This window comes from Muntiacus reevesi, chromosome 3 (genome assembly GCF_963930625.1).
Source record: "Muntiacus reevesi chromosome 3, mMunRee1.1, whole genome shotgun sequence".
NCBI lineage: Eukaryota > Metazoa > Chordata > Mammalia > Artiodactyla > Cervidae > Muntiacus > Muntiacus reevesi.
The window spans coordinates 44,845,468-44,862,040 of record NC_089251.1 but is presented as its reverse complement, the minus strand read 5'-3'; the positions used below and the strand labels follow the sequence as shown (position 1 = coordinate 44,862,040).

Sequence of the window (16,573 nt, the reverse complement as noted above, 5' to 3'; positions counted from 1 at the left end):
TAAGTGTAATTTGTAGCAGTTCCTTTATAGCTATTCAGTAATTTCTGTAACTCTGAACAATTAATGGTAAAGATGACGTTTTGTTATTTTGGCTAATTCCTATAGTTAAAAAAGATAGATAGATCTGGGCTAAATAAAAGTATCTTAACAGTGAAACTTATTCAGAGATGGAGTAAGCTATCTAGAGGCCTCTAGAATTGAACTGTCCAAGCGTTAAGTTAGGATGAACTGCCAAGAGAGAAAAATTCAAGCTTTAGGGGGAAGATCATACATTAAGGTTCCTTCCAACCTTAATGATTATGATAAGACACACACAGACAATCCAATTCAAGATAAAAACTATTCAAAAGTAGCTAATTAACTCTCAAAATACAAAGTCTGCCTAAGTGTCAAAAGGTTTAAATGCTTTCCCAATAACCTTAAAGAACTGGTAAACTTTCATTTACAAATAATTCAAATTATTCCTTTTTAAGTGTCAAAATGATATTCCCTCACTTATAAAAACAAAACAAAAATACCAAAAAATATCTTTTTACCTTATTAAAGTAGTCCAGCAGGAGCGGCCATCTAAGCAACGTAAATAACAACTTATGGTTGTTTTCTTAAACTGTTTAATATCTTCTAATTCTTCTTCTCTCATATCTGGCCTCTGAGCTATGAACAGTTGCATCAGGTTAAATAGTTCTTCTACTGCCTGAAAAGGGTAAAAAGCATTGTGATGACCTTTTAGCCCTATAATATTTTATAGTATCTGTTTCTCATTTGTAAGTACTGTGCTCCTTTAGCTAGCTCTTAAAATTATACAAATTAACTTAAATTGCAGTGGCATTCATAAACAATTAAAAAATCGGCAATGAATTCTATTTAAAAAATTTAATATATTACTCACTAGAAGAAAATTGTCTTAAAATAGACTTTCAAGATTAAAAAGTACAAGTAAATACAGTTTAACTTTAGTCCTAAAACTATTTAAATTATTAGTTTTGTAATGTCAAATGTATGTTCCAGAGACACAATGCCAATCTTTTGTCCCTTTTAAATGAGAAATTATTACTTTGTCACAAAGATTTGACACACCTCAATTACACCTGAATTAATATTGTTTTTGAGAAACCCTTTGTGGCAATATTTAGAGTGATCTTTCCAGACTGACAGATGATCCAGTTCAAGTCACCTGATGATGAACCACTTTTGGTACTTAATATACTCACTTTCCTTATTATAGGCATTCTAACTTTCTTGACAAAAAATTAGGTTATTCTTTCTGGGTGAGAAAAACAATTCACTACATTATATCTAAAGGACAGTTAAGGTCCTTTATTCCTTCAACAGGAAAAAAGTATAGCACCCAATTTAAGGACACCAATATTTAAAATACCATTTACTATAGTCATTTGACTGAGCTTTTAAGTAAACCTTGAATGTTTTAAAAAGTTCCTTTTCTACCCTCCCAACACCTCCCATTTAGCAAAGAATTTCTATTAGCAGTTTATGGCCTTTGGGTTGACAACAACTTGAAAAAGGGTTCTGCACTCTGCCTCCAACCTCCTTCCCAGATTTTTACCCTCTTGGTGTAAACTTGAGTTTACAACAAAGAGTAAGAAGCAATAATGGAAAGAAATATCCAAGAATGACAACCTAACATGGACAGAGGAAACTTTAATATAAAACCTACAGTCTGCAAAGAAAAAGGAATCAGACTTAGATGGTACATATTTGTTGTATTCTGACAGGCCCACCTCTTAACCATTTCATTCACTTGAACATAGTGTGAATAAGTGAATGGGCTTCCCTAGTGGCTCAGATGATAATGAATCTGCCTGCAATGCAGGAGACCTGGGTTTGATCCCTGGATCAGGAAGATCCCCTAGAGTAGGGAATGGCAATCCACTCTAGTATTCTTGCTTGGAGAACTGTCTATGAGGTTGCAAAGAGCCAGACACAACTGAGCAACCCAGCAAGCAAACATGAACAAAGAAACCAAAAAAAAAACCCTAGGGAACATTACAGCTAGGAAAATACTGTCTAGCTCACAGCTTAGCAAAGCATGCAGATCTTGATAATAAATATCTCAATAGTAAATACTCACTTCCTTAAAACTACACCACGAAGCCGAATTTTCTGATTAGGTATATATGAAAGACTCATTAACAAAACCACAAATTAACATAGATAGGTTCCATTAGAGATAAAATTTCAATCAAACTAAAAAAAATTACCTAGGCATTTATCAATTTTTTCCCCACTTATCAATTTTATAACAACATTTTACAAATATAATCAAGAAAACAAATACAACTTAACTCTTTAAGAACAGTTAATTAGACTATACTCCCATATTTTGTCACCACACCCCACAAGGGGAAAAACAGGCATTTTCAATTAATTTGAGGATACAGATACAAGAGTTATCATTTTACTCACTCCAGGGTATTGGCTGGCATGTGGTGTAAGATTCTTAAAGGCCCACTGAATGTTCTGGTGAGAAGCCAGTTGTCGTGTAAACGCAGGAGACTGCTCACAGCAGAGCCTCAGAATGCCATAGTAGGCAGGCAGCATCCCACGGTTAAAAAGCACCACATCCTGATCATCATGGTCAGCAAGGATGTAATTGAAGGCAATGTTCTTGGTTACCACTGGGTTCTGAACAATAAGGCGGATATTCTCTGGACAGTCAGCACACACATTGTACCAAAACGAAAGCAAAGCCTGTTTATTGTGATTTGTAGCTATTGCTGGCTCAGAAAGTTTAGGCTGGAAAAGGTTCCACAAATCCATGAAATATGTGGAAAACATCAGCTTCTCAGTTTTGGAAATTAAACAGTAAGTCATAAAGCTAAAATAGGGCACTAGCTTTGTAGTGCCATGAACAGCAGCATCAACATAAAGTTTGGCTCTTGAGAGCAAACCAAGGAGCACGTTGTAGACCTGATGTAGGACTACTGTTGTGTCTGGACTGAGTGGAAGGTCACGGGTTGGGATGTGCAAAGACCTTGTTGACCGGAACATCTGGCGGAATGAATTGCTTGGTATAAGGGACACCAGAAGATAAGCTGCAGCTATAAAATGTAAAACAAAACTGTCAGATGTTTGTAAGATATGAAATAGACTGAAGAGCAGTCATTAAACACAAAGCCACTCTTCCCTGTAAAAATCAAAATGAATAAAAATTAAAGAGACATGAACATCTCTTTTAATATCTTTCTGCTCTACCATTGGTACCAGAGAAAGATCCCAAGGAGTGACAAAAACAGACGTTTTCCATTCTGTCACTACTATTTCTAAGTGGTGACAACGACTACAGTAACAGAAAGTTTTACACCTCTTTTGTTTAGCTTTCCCAAGATACAGAATTTTCCCATTTGTTTTATCATTTTATTTCTTCTCAGGGAATAACACAGTTTAACAGGAAGAACACAGCTTTGGGGCCAGAAGACCTATGCTGTCTGACAGGGTCAAATCTTTAATTTAAGGCCTTAGTTTTCTTCTTCCTTATCAATTATTACAAAATAGTATTATTTTGTAGATAATGGTAAACTTACATTATAAAAATAGAATGAGATTTATCTAAAAGAATTTTGTAGTATAAAGATTATATATACATATGCCAATTAGAGAACACCAACTTTGGAAAACCTTTAGAAGTCTTCTAGGCTAATCCTGCATGCAAAGAAAAGAATCCCTTTCTTCAACATATCTGAAAAATGTTATTAAGCCTATGGTATAATTCTGAGAGGATGACTCATTAGTTGAGTCCATCTGTAAAAGGAGTTAGTATGAGCTAGGTACTTTATAAATATTATCTCATTTAATCCACACAATAATTCTGGACGTAAGTGATGATACATTGGAAAATGTGAATCTTGGAGAAGCAAAGACCAAGATCACACAGATAAAAAGAGGGGGGCCCAGATTCTGACCTTGAGAAATGATGATGATGACAACAATGATAATGGTAACAAAAACAAGAGCTGCTAAAATTTATCAAATGCTTAAATTTAAACAACACAGCTTTATGTACTTGGTATTACTTTTATTATCTCCACTTTTACTCAGACTTAAAATATTAAGACTACCCCATTTTACACAGCTATGGCAGAAATGGAATTCAAACACTGATTGTCAGACCCATCAGTTAATCTTCTTACCAACATTCACTACAGAGCCTTCTCAAGGCATCTAACGGCTTAGCACAACCCTTTTCAATACACCTACTAATTCTGTCTCCCACTATTCTACCTATAATTTGATAACTTCCTTTGTACGGCCAAAGCAAATGATGCTAGGGTTTCTAAATTAACTGTAAACTCTCTTACAGATTTACTTCAAATTAGACTTTACTTTTGCACAACACTCCATTTTCTATGTATTTATCCCTAACTATACACTGCTCTGGTTAGTCTGTTTCAGTTAGGCTCAATTTGGTATGTGTTTCAAATATAAAAACTTGGCATGTAGGTGTCATCTTGAATAATTTTGTATAAAATTGAGAAAACTGCATTTGAGAAAAAAAATTTTGATTCAAGAAATTATTCAGTTTAAGTTAAATACTTTTAACCCAACATTTTATTGTGAAAAAAATCTCAAATACCCTGAAAGGTTGAAAACACTCTACCAAATAACAACCCATGGACCCACCACATAAATTCTATAATTAACATTTTGTTTTGCTTTATCAGATACTTAACCATCTACTTATTTCTATAAAAGCTCTGTGCTTTTAAATAAAAAGGTAAGTTCTGCTAGGGAGAAAAACACAGCTTTTAAGTTATATCTATCTTTGAGAACAAACATGAAGGTCAATGTGAAAGAACAGACCATCTTTCTAAAAGCTGCCTTGCTAGAATATAACTTAAGAATTCCCAGTTGTAGAGAACTTAGAATAAAACTTCCATTTCTACGAGGTAACTCAACTATTCTAAGCCATCTATCATGTCACCATTTTTCTTTTCTCTAAACATTTTAAACAATTATTCTTTAAAATTTTGTAGGATTTAAAAGTATTTCTCTCAAAAAAAAAAAAAAAAAAAAAAAAGTATTTCTCTGTAGCTTTTCTTCTATACATGTTACCCTAATTCTTACTGAGTTATATTGACTCTATTTAAATATTTAGCTATGTTCAAAACATTCAAAAGCATGCTTTCGTATTTCTACAGTCTTCATTATTTTAATTTTTAAATGATGCGTAACTATTTCCTATCTAAACATCTAGTTTTAATTTTTCACAATTATAAATAATGCTATTGGACATTCATATATTGGATGACTTACTTATACTGGAATCCCTGAAATGGTATTACGGAGTTTAAAAAAGAGGAAAAAAAAAATTAAGGATCTTGGTATGTACTGCTAAACTGTATTTCATAAGGATAATATTAACTTACAAAGTCACTGCAATGCATGAGATGCTTTCTTCAGCACTATTATGCATGTTAGGTGTACCAGCTAGCTAAAAAGCTTTTCCTTCCCTTTTTTTGGTGGGGGAGGAGGAAAGGTGGTTCAACATAGGTTTTTAATTGTTTTATGGTCTGGAGTCAGGACATAAATACCAACCAGCATGTGTGTCCACTCTTAACAAATATCCCATTACTGTGGTGTTGCTTATTAAACTGACAGTAAAAAAAAAGGCCTACGAGCAGAGCACCACTGCCAATCCAGGTGTACACGTGACTGACGCATGTTCTCTCACTCCTACTGTGACATTATTACTACGGGACACTTGCAGTGTACCAACACTGGCACATTACTATTAACTCAATTCCATACTTTAGATTTCAGTAGTTCTGTCCTAATGTTCTTCTGCTTCTAGGATCTCATTTAGGATACACCCAATTCAGATGCCATGTCTCCTTAACCTCCTCTTGACTGTGACACTTTGTCAGACTTTCTTTTGAAGACCACAGTAGTTCTGAGTAGTGGTTCAGTATTTTTGTAGAATGTCCCTCAAACTGAGTTTACTGACGTCTATCGTGAGTAGACTCAGGTTATAGGATTTGGGGAGGAAAACCACATTATGAAGTGCCGCTTGTATCACATTATACCATGGGCACATATTATCAGTAGGACTTATCAGTGACACTTTGAACTTTAATTACCTGCCAGAGAATGTTTGTCGAGTTTTTTCACTTAAAAAGTTATTTTCTCTATCCCTAATACTCTGTTCTTTGAAAGCAAGACACTAAAGCTGATACTCAAAGGGTATGGAATTACACTCCACCTTTGGAGGGGAAAGATACACAAAAATGATTTGGAATTCTTCTGTGTGGGGGATGTGCCTCTTCATTTATTTGTTTATTCAATCATTCATTTATATTAGCATGGACTCATGGACATTTATTTTATACTCTGGATTATGATTCAGTGCTACGTTAATTATTTTTTGACTCAAATTGTTCCAAGCTCTTCAGGTTGGTTCTATGTCCCTTCAACATATCCCCATCATTGCTTTTGGAGCACTTCATTACTTTCTGGTTCTACAAGTTGGTCCAGGCTCATCTTGTTTATTCCCTGCCCCAGTCCTATAGTCAGCCATTTCTCCCAGGAACTGTGATTCATTTTACTGGAAACGTTATTTAAAAACATGGATCTGGGTATTCCATGTGCTTGCTGCTATTGGAGTGTCACTCATTGTTTGCGCTCTCAACAGAAAACTAGGAAATACAATTTTAATGACTAAATTGAATGATTAAAGAATTTTTAACAATTAACCACTTTGATTTTTATTTCTTTTAATACTATCAAAAGAAAACACTCTGCATGTATTTACAAGCAGTTTCCTGTTATGTGAAATATCTATTTTTGCTATTTGTCCATCTGTCTTCCAAGATCTTTTGCTTTATTCCCTTCTGGCCTGAATACAATAAAGATAGTCATCATTTAACTTCCATAACTATAGAGAATATTTTCTCTCAGCTTGTATTGTGTTTTTATTGCTACTTTTACTCTTGGCCTTCTCAAGTTATTTTTAAGACAAGATTTTCTGACCCTTTACTCTCTTCACTAATGTTGATCATGCTTTGTGACTCTACCAAAAAAGGAAACAAAAATGATAGTGGTGGTAATGTAACCCAAGAAAAGACAGTTTCCTATCCTTTAAAAAAAAAAAAAATTACAGATATTTGTAAAATACTGTCATAGGTTTTCAAATACTAATAAAACTTTGGCCTTTAAAACAGTATCTCAAAAACAAACTGTATCTCTAAGAGTTTTTTTGCATTATATACAATGAGCATACTGTAATCACCTTAAAAACAAAACTTGGAACAACAAATGGTTTGTTAAATTCTGAATATTTGACTTACAAGTCCTGACTCTAGGATAATTGTGAGCCAAAAGAAATCGCTCAACCCAGTTTTCCATATTCTGTAGAACCCAGCTGTGTGCCAGTTTATTTCGGGGTGTCTGCACTGCCAACCAATCCAGACACTGAGAAGGATTGTATTCAATCACCTACAAGTAAAATGACAAGAACAGAATATAAGTCTAGGAGAATGAGCAGTTACTCTTTCAAACTTACTTTTGGTATATGCATTAGACACCTGAAAGCTAAAACAGTTTCCTGAAAACTGGAACCTGAAAGAAGTTTCACACTCATGTTTTTTTCTCCCATTTTTAAAGCAATTTATTTTTATTAATAGGAATATGTTCAAAGAGTATTTCTCAATAGCTTACAAAATCAAATTATATTAACCAAGGATTCTAGCACAGGACCAATAAGAGAAACCCAATGACTTTTAGGTCTTAAGTTTACAACGACACTGCCTGACAGTGCAGATGACATGGGTTCAATCCCTGGTCCAGGAAGATCACACATGCCACAGAGCAACTAAGCTTGTGCACCACAACTACTGACACTTTGTGCTCTAGAGCCTGGAAGCTGCAACTGCTGAGCTCACATCTTGCAACTACCAAAGGCCAGATGTTCTAGAGCCTATGCTCTGCAAAAAGAGAAGCCACCGCAATGAGAAGCCCTCACACCACAATTAGAGAGTAGTCCCTGCTTGCCACAACCAGAGAAAAGCCTGTGCAGCAATAAGAACCCAGCACAGACAAAAATAAATAAATAGAATTAATACTAAAAAAAGTATACATTAAAAGTGCTTTAATTCCCTGATGTTTCCATCTTTATTTTTCTTATTGTTTGACCAATCTGCTACTGTAATTGAGAATGATAACTAGCTCACTATACTGCTGGAAAGATTTTTTTCATGGAAAAAGGAAATCTCAGGAATCTAGAGCAGCGGTTGGAAAATTATGGATCGCAGGACAAATTCTGTGGTTTGCCTGTTTTTGAGTTTGTACTGGAACACAGCCATGCCCACTCATTTATATTTGTCTATGGCTGATTTTATGGTAAAACAGCAGTTGAGTGGTTCTGACAGAGACCATATGGCCCACAAAACCTAAAGTATTTACTATCTGGCTTATCAAGAGAAAAAGTCCACCAAGCCCCTGGCCCAGTGAGTGGGCATTTCCAACACTAAGAAGTTCTGTAACCTCAGCAGTAATTCTGGAGGACAGGTAGTGGTTGGTGCTTCCTCTGTATTTTCTATCAACTACTGAAAGCAACTAGTTTTTATTTCTAGGGCTTCTACCACTTCATGGAATCTTTGAGAGCAGGGGAATGAGAACCTCATACAGAGTAAAGGTTGTTTATGATTCTACAAGGAAGTCTTTAAACATCTGGGACACTAACTAGCCAGGAAATCTTCTTCCTCTAGATCTTCTGACTAAAGTATCTTTTCTTCTCCTGACCTATGACTTACTAAAACCATACTGAGTTACCCAAGCAAGAAGAAACTAGTACTTAAGATGGGAGTGACTGTTTTAGAAAAATAAATACTAGAACATCTACAAGACTTACCTCCCATATCCTCTGCAGAATGTAAGATGCAAAGGGAGGCATTCCTGGAGGTCCACCGGCAAACTCCATTAGCATAGTCAACAATTTAAAGAAAGGATTGGCTGCCTATAAGACACATATATGACTGCATATTTAGATCTAGTGAATCAATCACTTTCACTAGAAAACAAATGGAACTCTTCTACAGATCACATTTAAATCTGTTGTATTAGGTTAGAGAGATCAGTACTCATATGTATGAACCTCAACTATCATAAAGCAGCAGGATGAGCTCAGGATACAGTGTCAATTGCGCAGGAGTCACATGTAACAGAAAACATAGTTTTCTGGATGTCAAACTGGTTGGGGCGGGGGGGGGGCATAGCGCGAAAAAACTCTAGTTAATGAGAAGAGACAACCATGTTTATAGAAAAATTTAGATTAAAAGTTTCCTGTAGCAACTTGTGCTCTGAGGTATAATTCATATTAATATTTGAAATGTATTCTCAAAGTAGCTATAACATTTTCATTTTTTAAAAAATACAAACTTATCAACCTAAGCAGAATTTTAGTTAGTTCACTTTCTTCTAAGGTACAATATGATATACGCTTCAAACCAAACAACTTTAAAGCTTAGTACCTAGATAACACACTGATATGTTCAAATTATATGTTAACTGGGAAAATGACATTTGTGATAAGACATGAAGAGGTAATTCAATTTACTCAAGTTATATAGTTAAAAATAGGTTACTGTATTATGGGGGAAGTCTTGATAAACTTTTCCTCAAGAACGGTTAGAAAGGTTCACCTGAGAGCATTGTTAGTGCTCACAGTAATTTGAAAAACATGAATTAACAAATGTCTACATACCTCAGGAGTCAATTTTGCTATTGATGTGAAAAGCATAGATACAATCTGAAACAAGAAGGGGGGGGCGGAGAATTTCAGAATATTCTTCCAAAAATTACGAAAAAACTTTGACTGTTTCTCAGTACTTACATGTTCTGCAAGTCGATTATTGTATCGACAAAGGCTGAAAATCAGATTACAAGTTTGTCTTATATTGATGCCATCGCGAATATGTTGAAACAAGAAAGGAAATCCCTGTCAAAAGCAAAAGTTGTTCATTTAAGAACTATTTTGTTATTTTTTGGATTATCAAGTGGTCTAATATTAAGAAGGCATTACCTTTCCTCCTGTTAATGCCGCCATGTCAGTCTGTGACAATGTCAAATGCCTGAAAGAAAACATTAATAGAAATAAGTTTTTCTTTCCTCTATACTAATTTAGAGACATTTGAGTCATGATACATAACAACATTGTTGATTCAGTTACAAGTATACCAAGACACCATCACAAAATGATTTTTGAACTTTCCGCTAGCTAGACCTGTTTACTAGACACCTTTTAGACAATTTTTCAAAATTCCAAGATTTATATATGGAAGTCCAAATCTACTTTATTTCCATTTAATTAACTCAATATGTTCGTGCACAAAGATGGATCTAATTTAGAGAGCTTTTCTGACAGGAGGAGCTTTAAAACAAACCAAGCTTTGAAGAAATAAAGAATTTCACTTTCAAGTTTAAAATTACTGCATATTTCTTCAACTTAGTAAAGAAAATTTCAAACACATACAAATATAGTGTAAGCATCCCAACAGTCAAATTACCAACTCATGGTCAGTGTTGTTTCATTTGTACCTCCTACTTAATCAACCTAAACTATTCCGAAACAACTCCAGATATTGTATCACTGAGCCCATAAATCAATATATATCTCAAACATAAACTTCAAAAATGTAACACACTACCATTATTCACACCTAAATTAAAATTCCTTATTATCATACAAGATCCAATCAATGTACAATTTCCTCAAGTTTCTAAAAGGAAAAAAAAAAGTTATAATCTGTTTGAATCAGGATCCAAATAAAGTCCTCTGTTGCCATTGGTTGAAATGTCTTTTAAATCTCTTTTAGACAACTGGTTTCCCCTCCGATTTTCTTTTTATCTTGCAATTTAATCTGCTGAAGAGGAGGTAGTTTGTCGTGTAGAATTCCCCACATTTCCATCTTGCTGATTATATCCTCATTGTGTTGTTTTAACATATTCCTCTGTCCCCGTATTTCCTGTAAACTGGTAATTAAACCCAGAAACTTGATCAGATCTAGGTTTGACCCTTTAATTAAGAATACCTTGTAAGCAGTGGTATGAACTTTCATCATGAGGCACAATGAAAAGCTGTCCCTCTTTTTCTAATGTTTTCAGCCCACAATGATCATTTCCTAGATTCATTACTTTATTTGGGATGCAAAATACTAGTATCCCAATTCCAGCACTACTGGCTCATTTATTAGCTCAAATACCTCTATGACGACGAGCATCTCTCATTTACAATCTGGTTGCCATGAAGTATAATTCTTGCAGGTAAGATAAATACTTGATGCTGTTCCTTTATTAATATGCTTTCAAAATTATTGTTTGGTTTCTTAATATACTCCAAAGGTTGCCAATAATTTTTAAAATTTTGCTTTTAGGTATCATTATGAACTCATGGATGTAAATATCCGTGAAATGTTTTAGTCCACTTGCAGTTACTTCTTGTTATTATTGATGTTCAAGTTGTCCAGTCTGTGACCAGTAGAAACCTCCTCAAGTTGACTCTTGAGACCTTTTAACAAGACCCCAGCAGTCTTTGATAGCCTCCCTGCTTTCCAAAATGACAAAATGTTCAAGGCTTCCCATTCATTTCTTGCCCAAAACCTGGAACTGGCCATTTTCCTAAGGAACCTTGATTTTTTTCAGTGGTAAATGATATCTAGATGCCAGTGGCACTCATTGATTTTGGGTTGGACAGAGTTTCTAGATGTTTTCAGAAAATGGAGATACATAATACATTTTTTGTTTGCTTAAGACAAAATATACCATGAACTCTACTGATATTGCCAAATTCAAATTTAGTGTTAAAGAAGTTAAATAAACATCCTACAATTTTATATTAATATTTCTCCTCTTTTCTTTTTCTGAAAATCTTGGTTTCTAATGATGTTAACAATTATCTATTTATTCTATAACATAGTTTCAAAATAATAATTCTAGTTATATTAATACTAACAATATAATTAGCAAAACACTTTAAGATAATTTTACAATTTTTCTTTGTCTTTCAGGTACATACCACTAAAAATTACAGTTAAATCAACGTGTTCTAAAGTCACTTTAATTAATTCTTCTCCAATGTTTATGTCACCAACTCAATATACAGTTAGTCTCATTTATTTCAGTCTGCTTTTGATTTTTAGGGACTGCATTTTATTAAATTTATAATTATATAAAGCATTCACATGATTCCAAAAATAAATCTAAAAAACAAAACAATGTACTACATTCAAAGAAGTCAAACTTCCATTCCTGTCCCCTCCAGTCTGTTTTCTCCTCCCCCCCACCACTGGAAACTTGTTTTTAAAGTTTATTTTTAAAAATGTAGTCTTCAATTCAAAAAAAAACTCAATTCCTGTCATTTGCAGTACTTATGCTCTATACGGAGATGCAAACACTGAATTAGTGAACACTGAATCATTGCTCATAGGGAAAACACACAGCTGGTTCCTGTGACCCTCTGGGTCATAACATTTTCATTGATAAATCAATATGTTACCTTGTTTCATATGTGTGCTTCTGTTTCAAGACACCTGATTTAATGTTGACCATTAGTACATTCTTGAACTTTGGAACAAACTAGATAGCACTTGGCACTATGCTTAGGACCATTTTTAAACAGCCAAATGACCAAATAAAGAGCATAAATGTGAAAAATGTGGCACATACCGCAAAAAAGTTTGTTTACAATATGAGAACTGAAACAAGAAGGCATAGTGTCACCACATCTGACCTCAGCTGGGGAAGTGTGTTGTCACGTCAACTCCAAATTTTTGGTACATTCTGTAATCCACAAATGAATATAAAAGCTTCACAGGTATTGATTTGGGGATTACAAATAAATTTCAGCTAAGTAGGCAAATTTGCAAATTGGAGATCCATGTATAATGAGGCTTGGTTATGTGCGTATGCATGTGCATGCGCACACACAAACGAACGCGCACACGCGTACACACACACACAAACGAACGCGCATGCACACACACACACTCGTTCACTCACTTTGTCTCTCTCAGCCTCCCCTGTCTTAAAAAGTAGCATACTGTAGGGAATATTTTGGCAGTCCAATGGTTAGGACTCGGGGATCCTGCAAGCCAAACCATGCGGCCCCCAAAAAAAAAAAATATATAGTATTCTATATATACTTTTGTCCACCTTCATTTTTTTCACCTTAGTAATATCTATCCTGAAGATTTCTTCATGGTAATATACAGATTCCATATTCTTCTTTTTTCTGCAATGGAGTACTCTTATAGAGGGGATGCTGTTTCTTCAACTAGTCCCATCTTTGTGGACATTTTCAGTCTTTTGCTGTTTATAAACACTGCTTCAATAAATATACATTTTTCTGTATTTTGGGAACAGAATCCCAGAAGTGGGATTGCTAGGTTAAAAGATGAATGCACATATAATTTTGCTAGATATTTTACTGTATATTTCTTCAATGTATACTTCTAACATGACTCAGAGGCAAAGTAAAAGTTTGGTACAAAGGACTGAAATACTTATGCTACAAGAGTTGATGAATCATGTTATTATTTAAAAAGAATTAAGTAACAAAAGCCACCGAATTAAGAATGATAAAACAAATATGTAAAAAGAATAAAACCAAACATGCTTTAAGCATTTTGAATGTTGAAACATTTCACCTTTCTGAGCGAGACTGTTCAACCAAAAGAGCAACTAAAGCTATCATTTTTTCAAGGGCAGCTGGCCTGTATTTCTCTTCTGCCAGAGAGAGTATATCTTCTTCCTCCTCCTCCTCTTCTCCTTCTTCCTCTGACAACACTTCAACTTGAGGCTAGAACATAAACACAATTCATTTTTAATATACTTGTTTTTTAACATTAGGTTGACAGCAAAAAGCTTGATTATTTTATACAGGGTAGATGGTGGGTAGATGATGGCAGGAAAAATAACATTCAAAGGCCTAACCCTAACTTTACAAGTCTAAATGACACTCAGGACAATTTTAGATTTAACAGGCAGAGTTGTAAAGAACAATAATTCCCAATACTGTGAGTATTTACCTTACCTAAAGAGATAAATTCTTTAATAGTAACTTTTCTTATAGGTTAAGTTCTTTGGAAGATAAATCAGGATCAAAGTTCATATGAATATGATAAGAAAGTATTTAATAAAAATGTCACACAAATAAAGGAATCTATATTTGCAATTTTCAGAAAATCCAAAGAGTAGGCATTTCAAAGAGAAATTCATCAGGAGTTTGAAATGCAATACTGAATAAGTAGCCACCTAGGCGGGAATTAGATAATAACAGTATATATTTGGAGAACCATGACCGCATAGTGGCTAATAGTTTTGTTCAGGAGTCTAATCGAGGATCAAATGCTAACTCACTGTCATGTAAAATAACTTCTTTATGCCTCAAGTTCCGCGTCTGTAAAATGGAGATAACAACAGTACTTACCTCTTAGGGTTGCAACAAGAATTTAGTAAGATAGAACAAATAGAGCATTCAATCCAATGTGGTCATTACAAACAATATAAAACTGATGAAATACTTTCAGTATTATGAACAGACTAGCTACCTGAATTTTTAGAAGACTTACAAATTTAATACAGCAAAGGGCTTTAAAAATATGGTCAGAAAAAAATGTTCACCGAAACACAATATGTCGATAGGAAACTAAAGCAGGTGATGGTCATTTTGCTAAATTTATTGGTTTTGATCCTGGGCCATACCAGTGAAATGTATTGCTTGGTTGTTTCTTCTCTTACTAGATCCATTAAAGATATCAACCGAACAGACTCCTAAAATCATTTAATATCAGGGCTAGAGGGGACTTAAAAGGAAATCCACTATCTTTCCATGGTGCAACTTGAAACTATGACCTCTAAATATCCCTGATGTGAGGCAGAACTGTACTTACATTTTCAGGCCCTTTGGTTCCCATGTAAAAATGTACCATTGTAGATATGGCTTGCAATGAAAGCAAAAACTGGCTCTAAAAACAAAAATATTGATTTAAAAATATAAATACAATTATGTTTTAAATACTGAAAATAAGTATATAATACCAAAAATAAACAAGATACAGCCTCACCTCTTCTTCACCCATTTTGGCAAATTCATAAAGGAAAGCAAAATATTCTGTAAGATGTTTACTGTGAGGCTTTACACCATGTTCCATAATTAATAACAGAGTTCTCACAAATCGAGTGACACACGAACGACCACCTATATCTTCTACTGAAGCATCCATATCATCAGACCTGAAAACATAATTTTATGTATCTTAGAGAAACTATGAAGTCTGGGAATAGATATTCTGGGAGGAGAAATATTAAAAATCTGAATTTATCATCTTTGTAATTATAGCAATACAAACAGTTGGATTCCAGTTCTCTCTCACTGAAATCAAAACAAAAAGACTAAATCAAAGTTCCCTGTAGAGGATTTTGAAAATGCAATTAAATAAAAATAAAACAAAAATTTTCCTTCTTGATTTATATTATTATAGACTTTTTAAAATAGGAGAACCTAAATATTTCAGTGTAGATATTTAAAAATACTTTGCAGGCAGGTAATAAAAAAGCCTAAAATGTTCAGTTCAAAAGGTATACTTCTTACCCATCTTCCATCCCTGGCTGTAGATAGAGATGAGCGTGCACAGGTCTAAGTCTCTGAATTACATGGATACACAAACGCTGAAACATCTACAAGTGAAAAGATATGACAACCTAAGAGACAAGTCATGTCAGGTAACAAAGATACTGAAAAATGAACATGATCAAAAATTCTGTTGCTCATTTATATTTTTCTCACAGATTATCTTTTGACATTCTAAAGCTTTCCTGGAGTCTCCACTACAGACTGAGGACAAAAGGTAGAGTTAGCTTGAAAAGCAATGTTCAGTTTTATAATGGAAAAAGCAACAATAAACTATAGGTATTAGTAGTAGAGATTACTAACTACAAAGCTTCATGAAAACTTTACTAATGGAGATACAGTAGAAAGAAACCTGCCATCCACTTCTTTCAGAAAAGTGGCATGGGGAAGGGTAGTTGCTTATCAGAACCTCAATGACGAGGAGAAAACAATTTAAGTTTATCCAAAAAATTATGGATTAAAAATGCCTGAGGTGGGACTTCCTTGGCGGTCCAGTAGTAAGAATATACCTTCCAATGCAGGGGACACAGGTTTGATCCCTTGTTGGGGAACTAAGACTCCATATGCTGCCGGGATACTGAGCCGGCACGCCACAACTAGAGAAGCCCCATGTGCCGCAACGAACAGCCAGTGCAGCTAAAAAATAAAGTCTAAGAATTCGCTAAATAAGATATACAAATAGCCAATAAGCACATGAAAAGATGTTCAATATCATTAATTACAAAGGAAATGCAAACCAAAACCATGATATACTACTTCACACCCATTAGGATGGCTAAAATCAAGATGATAACAAATGTTGAAGAAGATGTAGCAAAACTGGAACCTTCACAGATTGCTGCTGGGAATGTAAACAAGTGCAGACTCTATGATAAAAAATCTGATAGTTTCTAAAAATGTCAAACATAGTGACCATACAACCCTGCAATTCAC

At 34.4% G+C, this 16,573-nt stretch overlaps 1 protein-coding gene across 3 annotated transcripts in view; it reads right to left on the bottom strand.

Moving 5' to 3' along the window:
• USP34 (ubiquitin specific peptidase 34) overlaps positions 1-16,573 on the bottom strand; it is a 225,087-nt gene that overhangs the window by 18,758 nt on the left and 189,756 nt on the right. For all 3 annotated transcript variants that reach the window (XR_010662332.1, XM_065929087.1, XM_065929088.1), the window contains exons 59-69: positions 15,602-15,687; positions 15,075-15,243; positions 14,901-14,975; positions 13,656-13,807; positions 10,034-10,082; positions 9,845-9,949; positions 9,716-9,760; positions 8,864-8,968; positions 7,302-7,449; positions 2,425-3,059; positions 537-694 (exon numbers count right to left, since the gene is read on the bottom strand). Coding sequence is in view for 2 of the 3 variants with exons in the window: in XM_065929087.1 (XP_065785159.1) it covers positions 537-694; positions 2,425-3,059; positions 7,302-7,449; positions 8,864-8,968; positions 9,716-9,760; positions 9,845-9,949; positions 10,034-10,082; positions 13,656-13,807; positions 14,901-14,975; positions 15,075-15,243; positions 15,602-15,687 (1,727 nt within the window). In the remaining variant the exon portion in view is untranslated. The remainder of the gene's footprint in view (positions 1-536; positions 695-2,424; positions 3,060-7,301; positions 7,450-8,863; positions 8,969-9,715; positions 9,761-9,844; positions 9,950-10,033; positions 10,083-13,655; positions 13,808-14,900; positions 14,976-15,074; positions 15,244-15,601; positions 15,688-16,573) is intronic.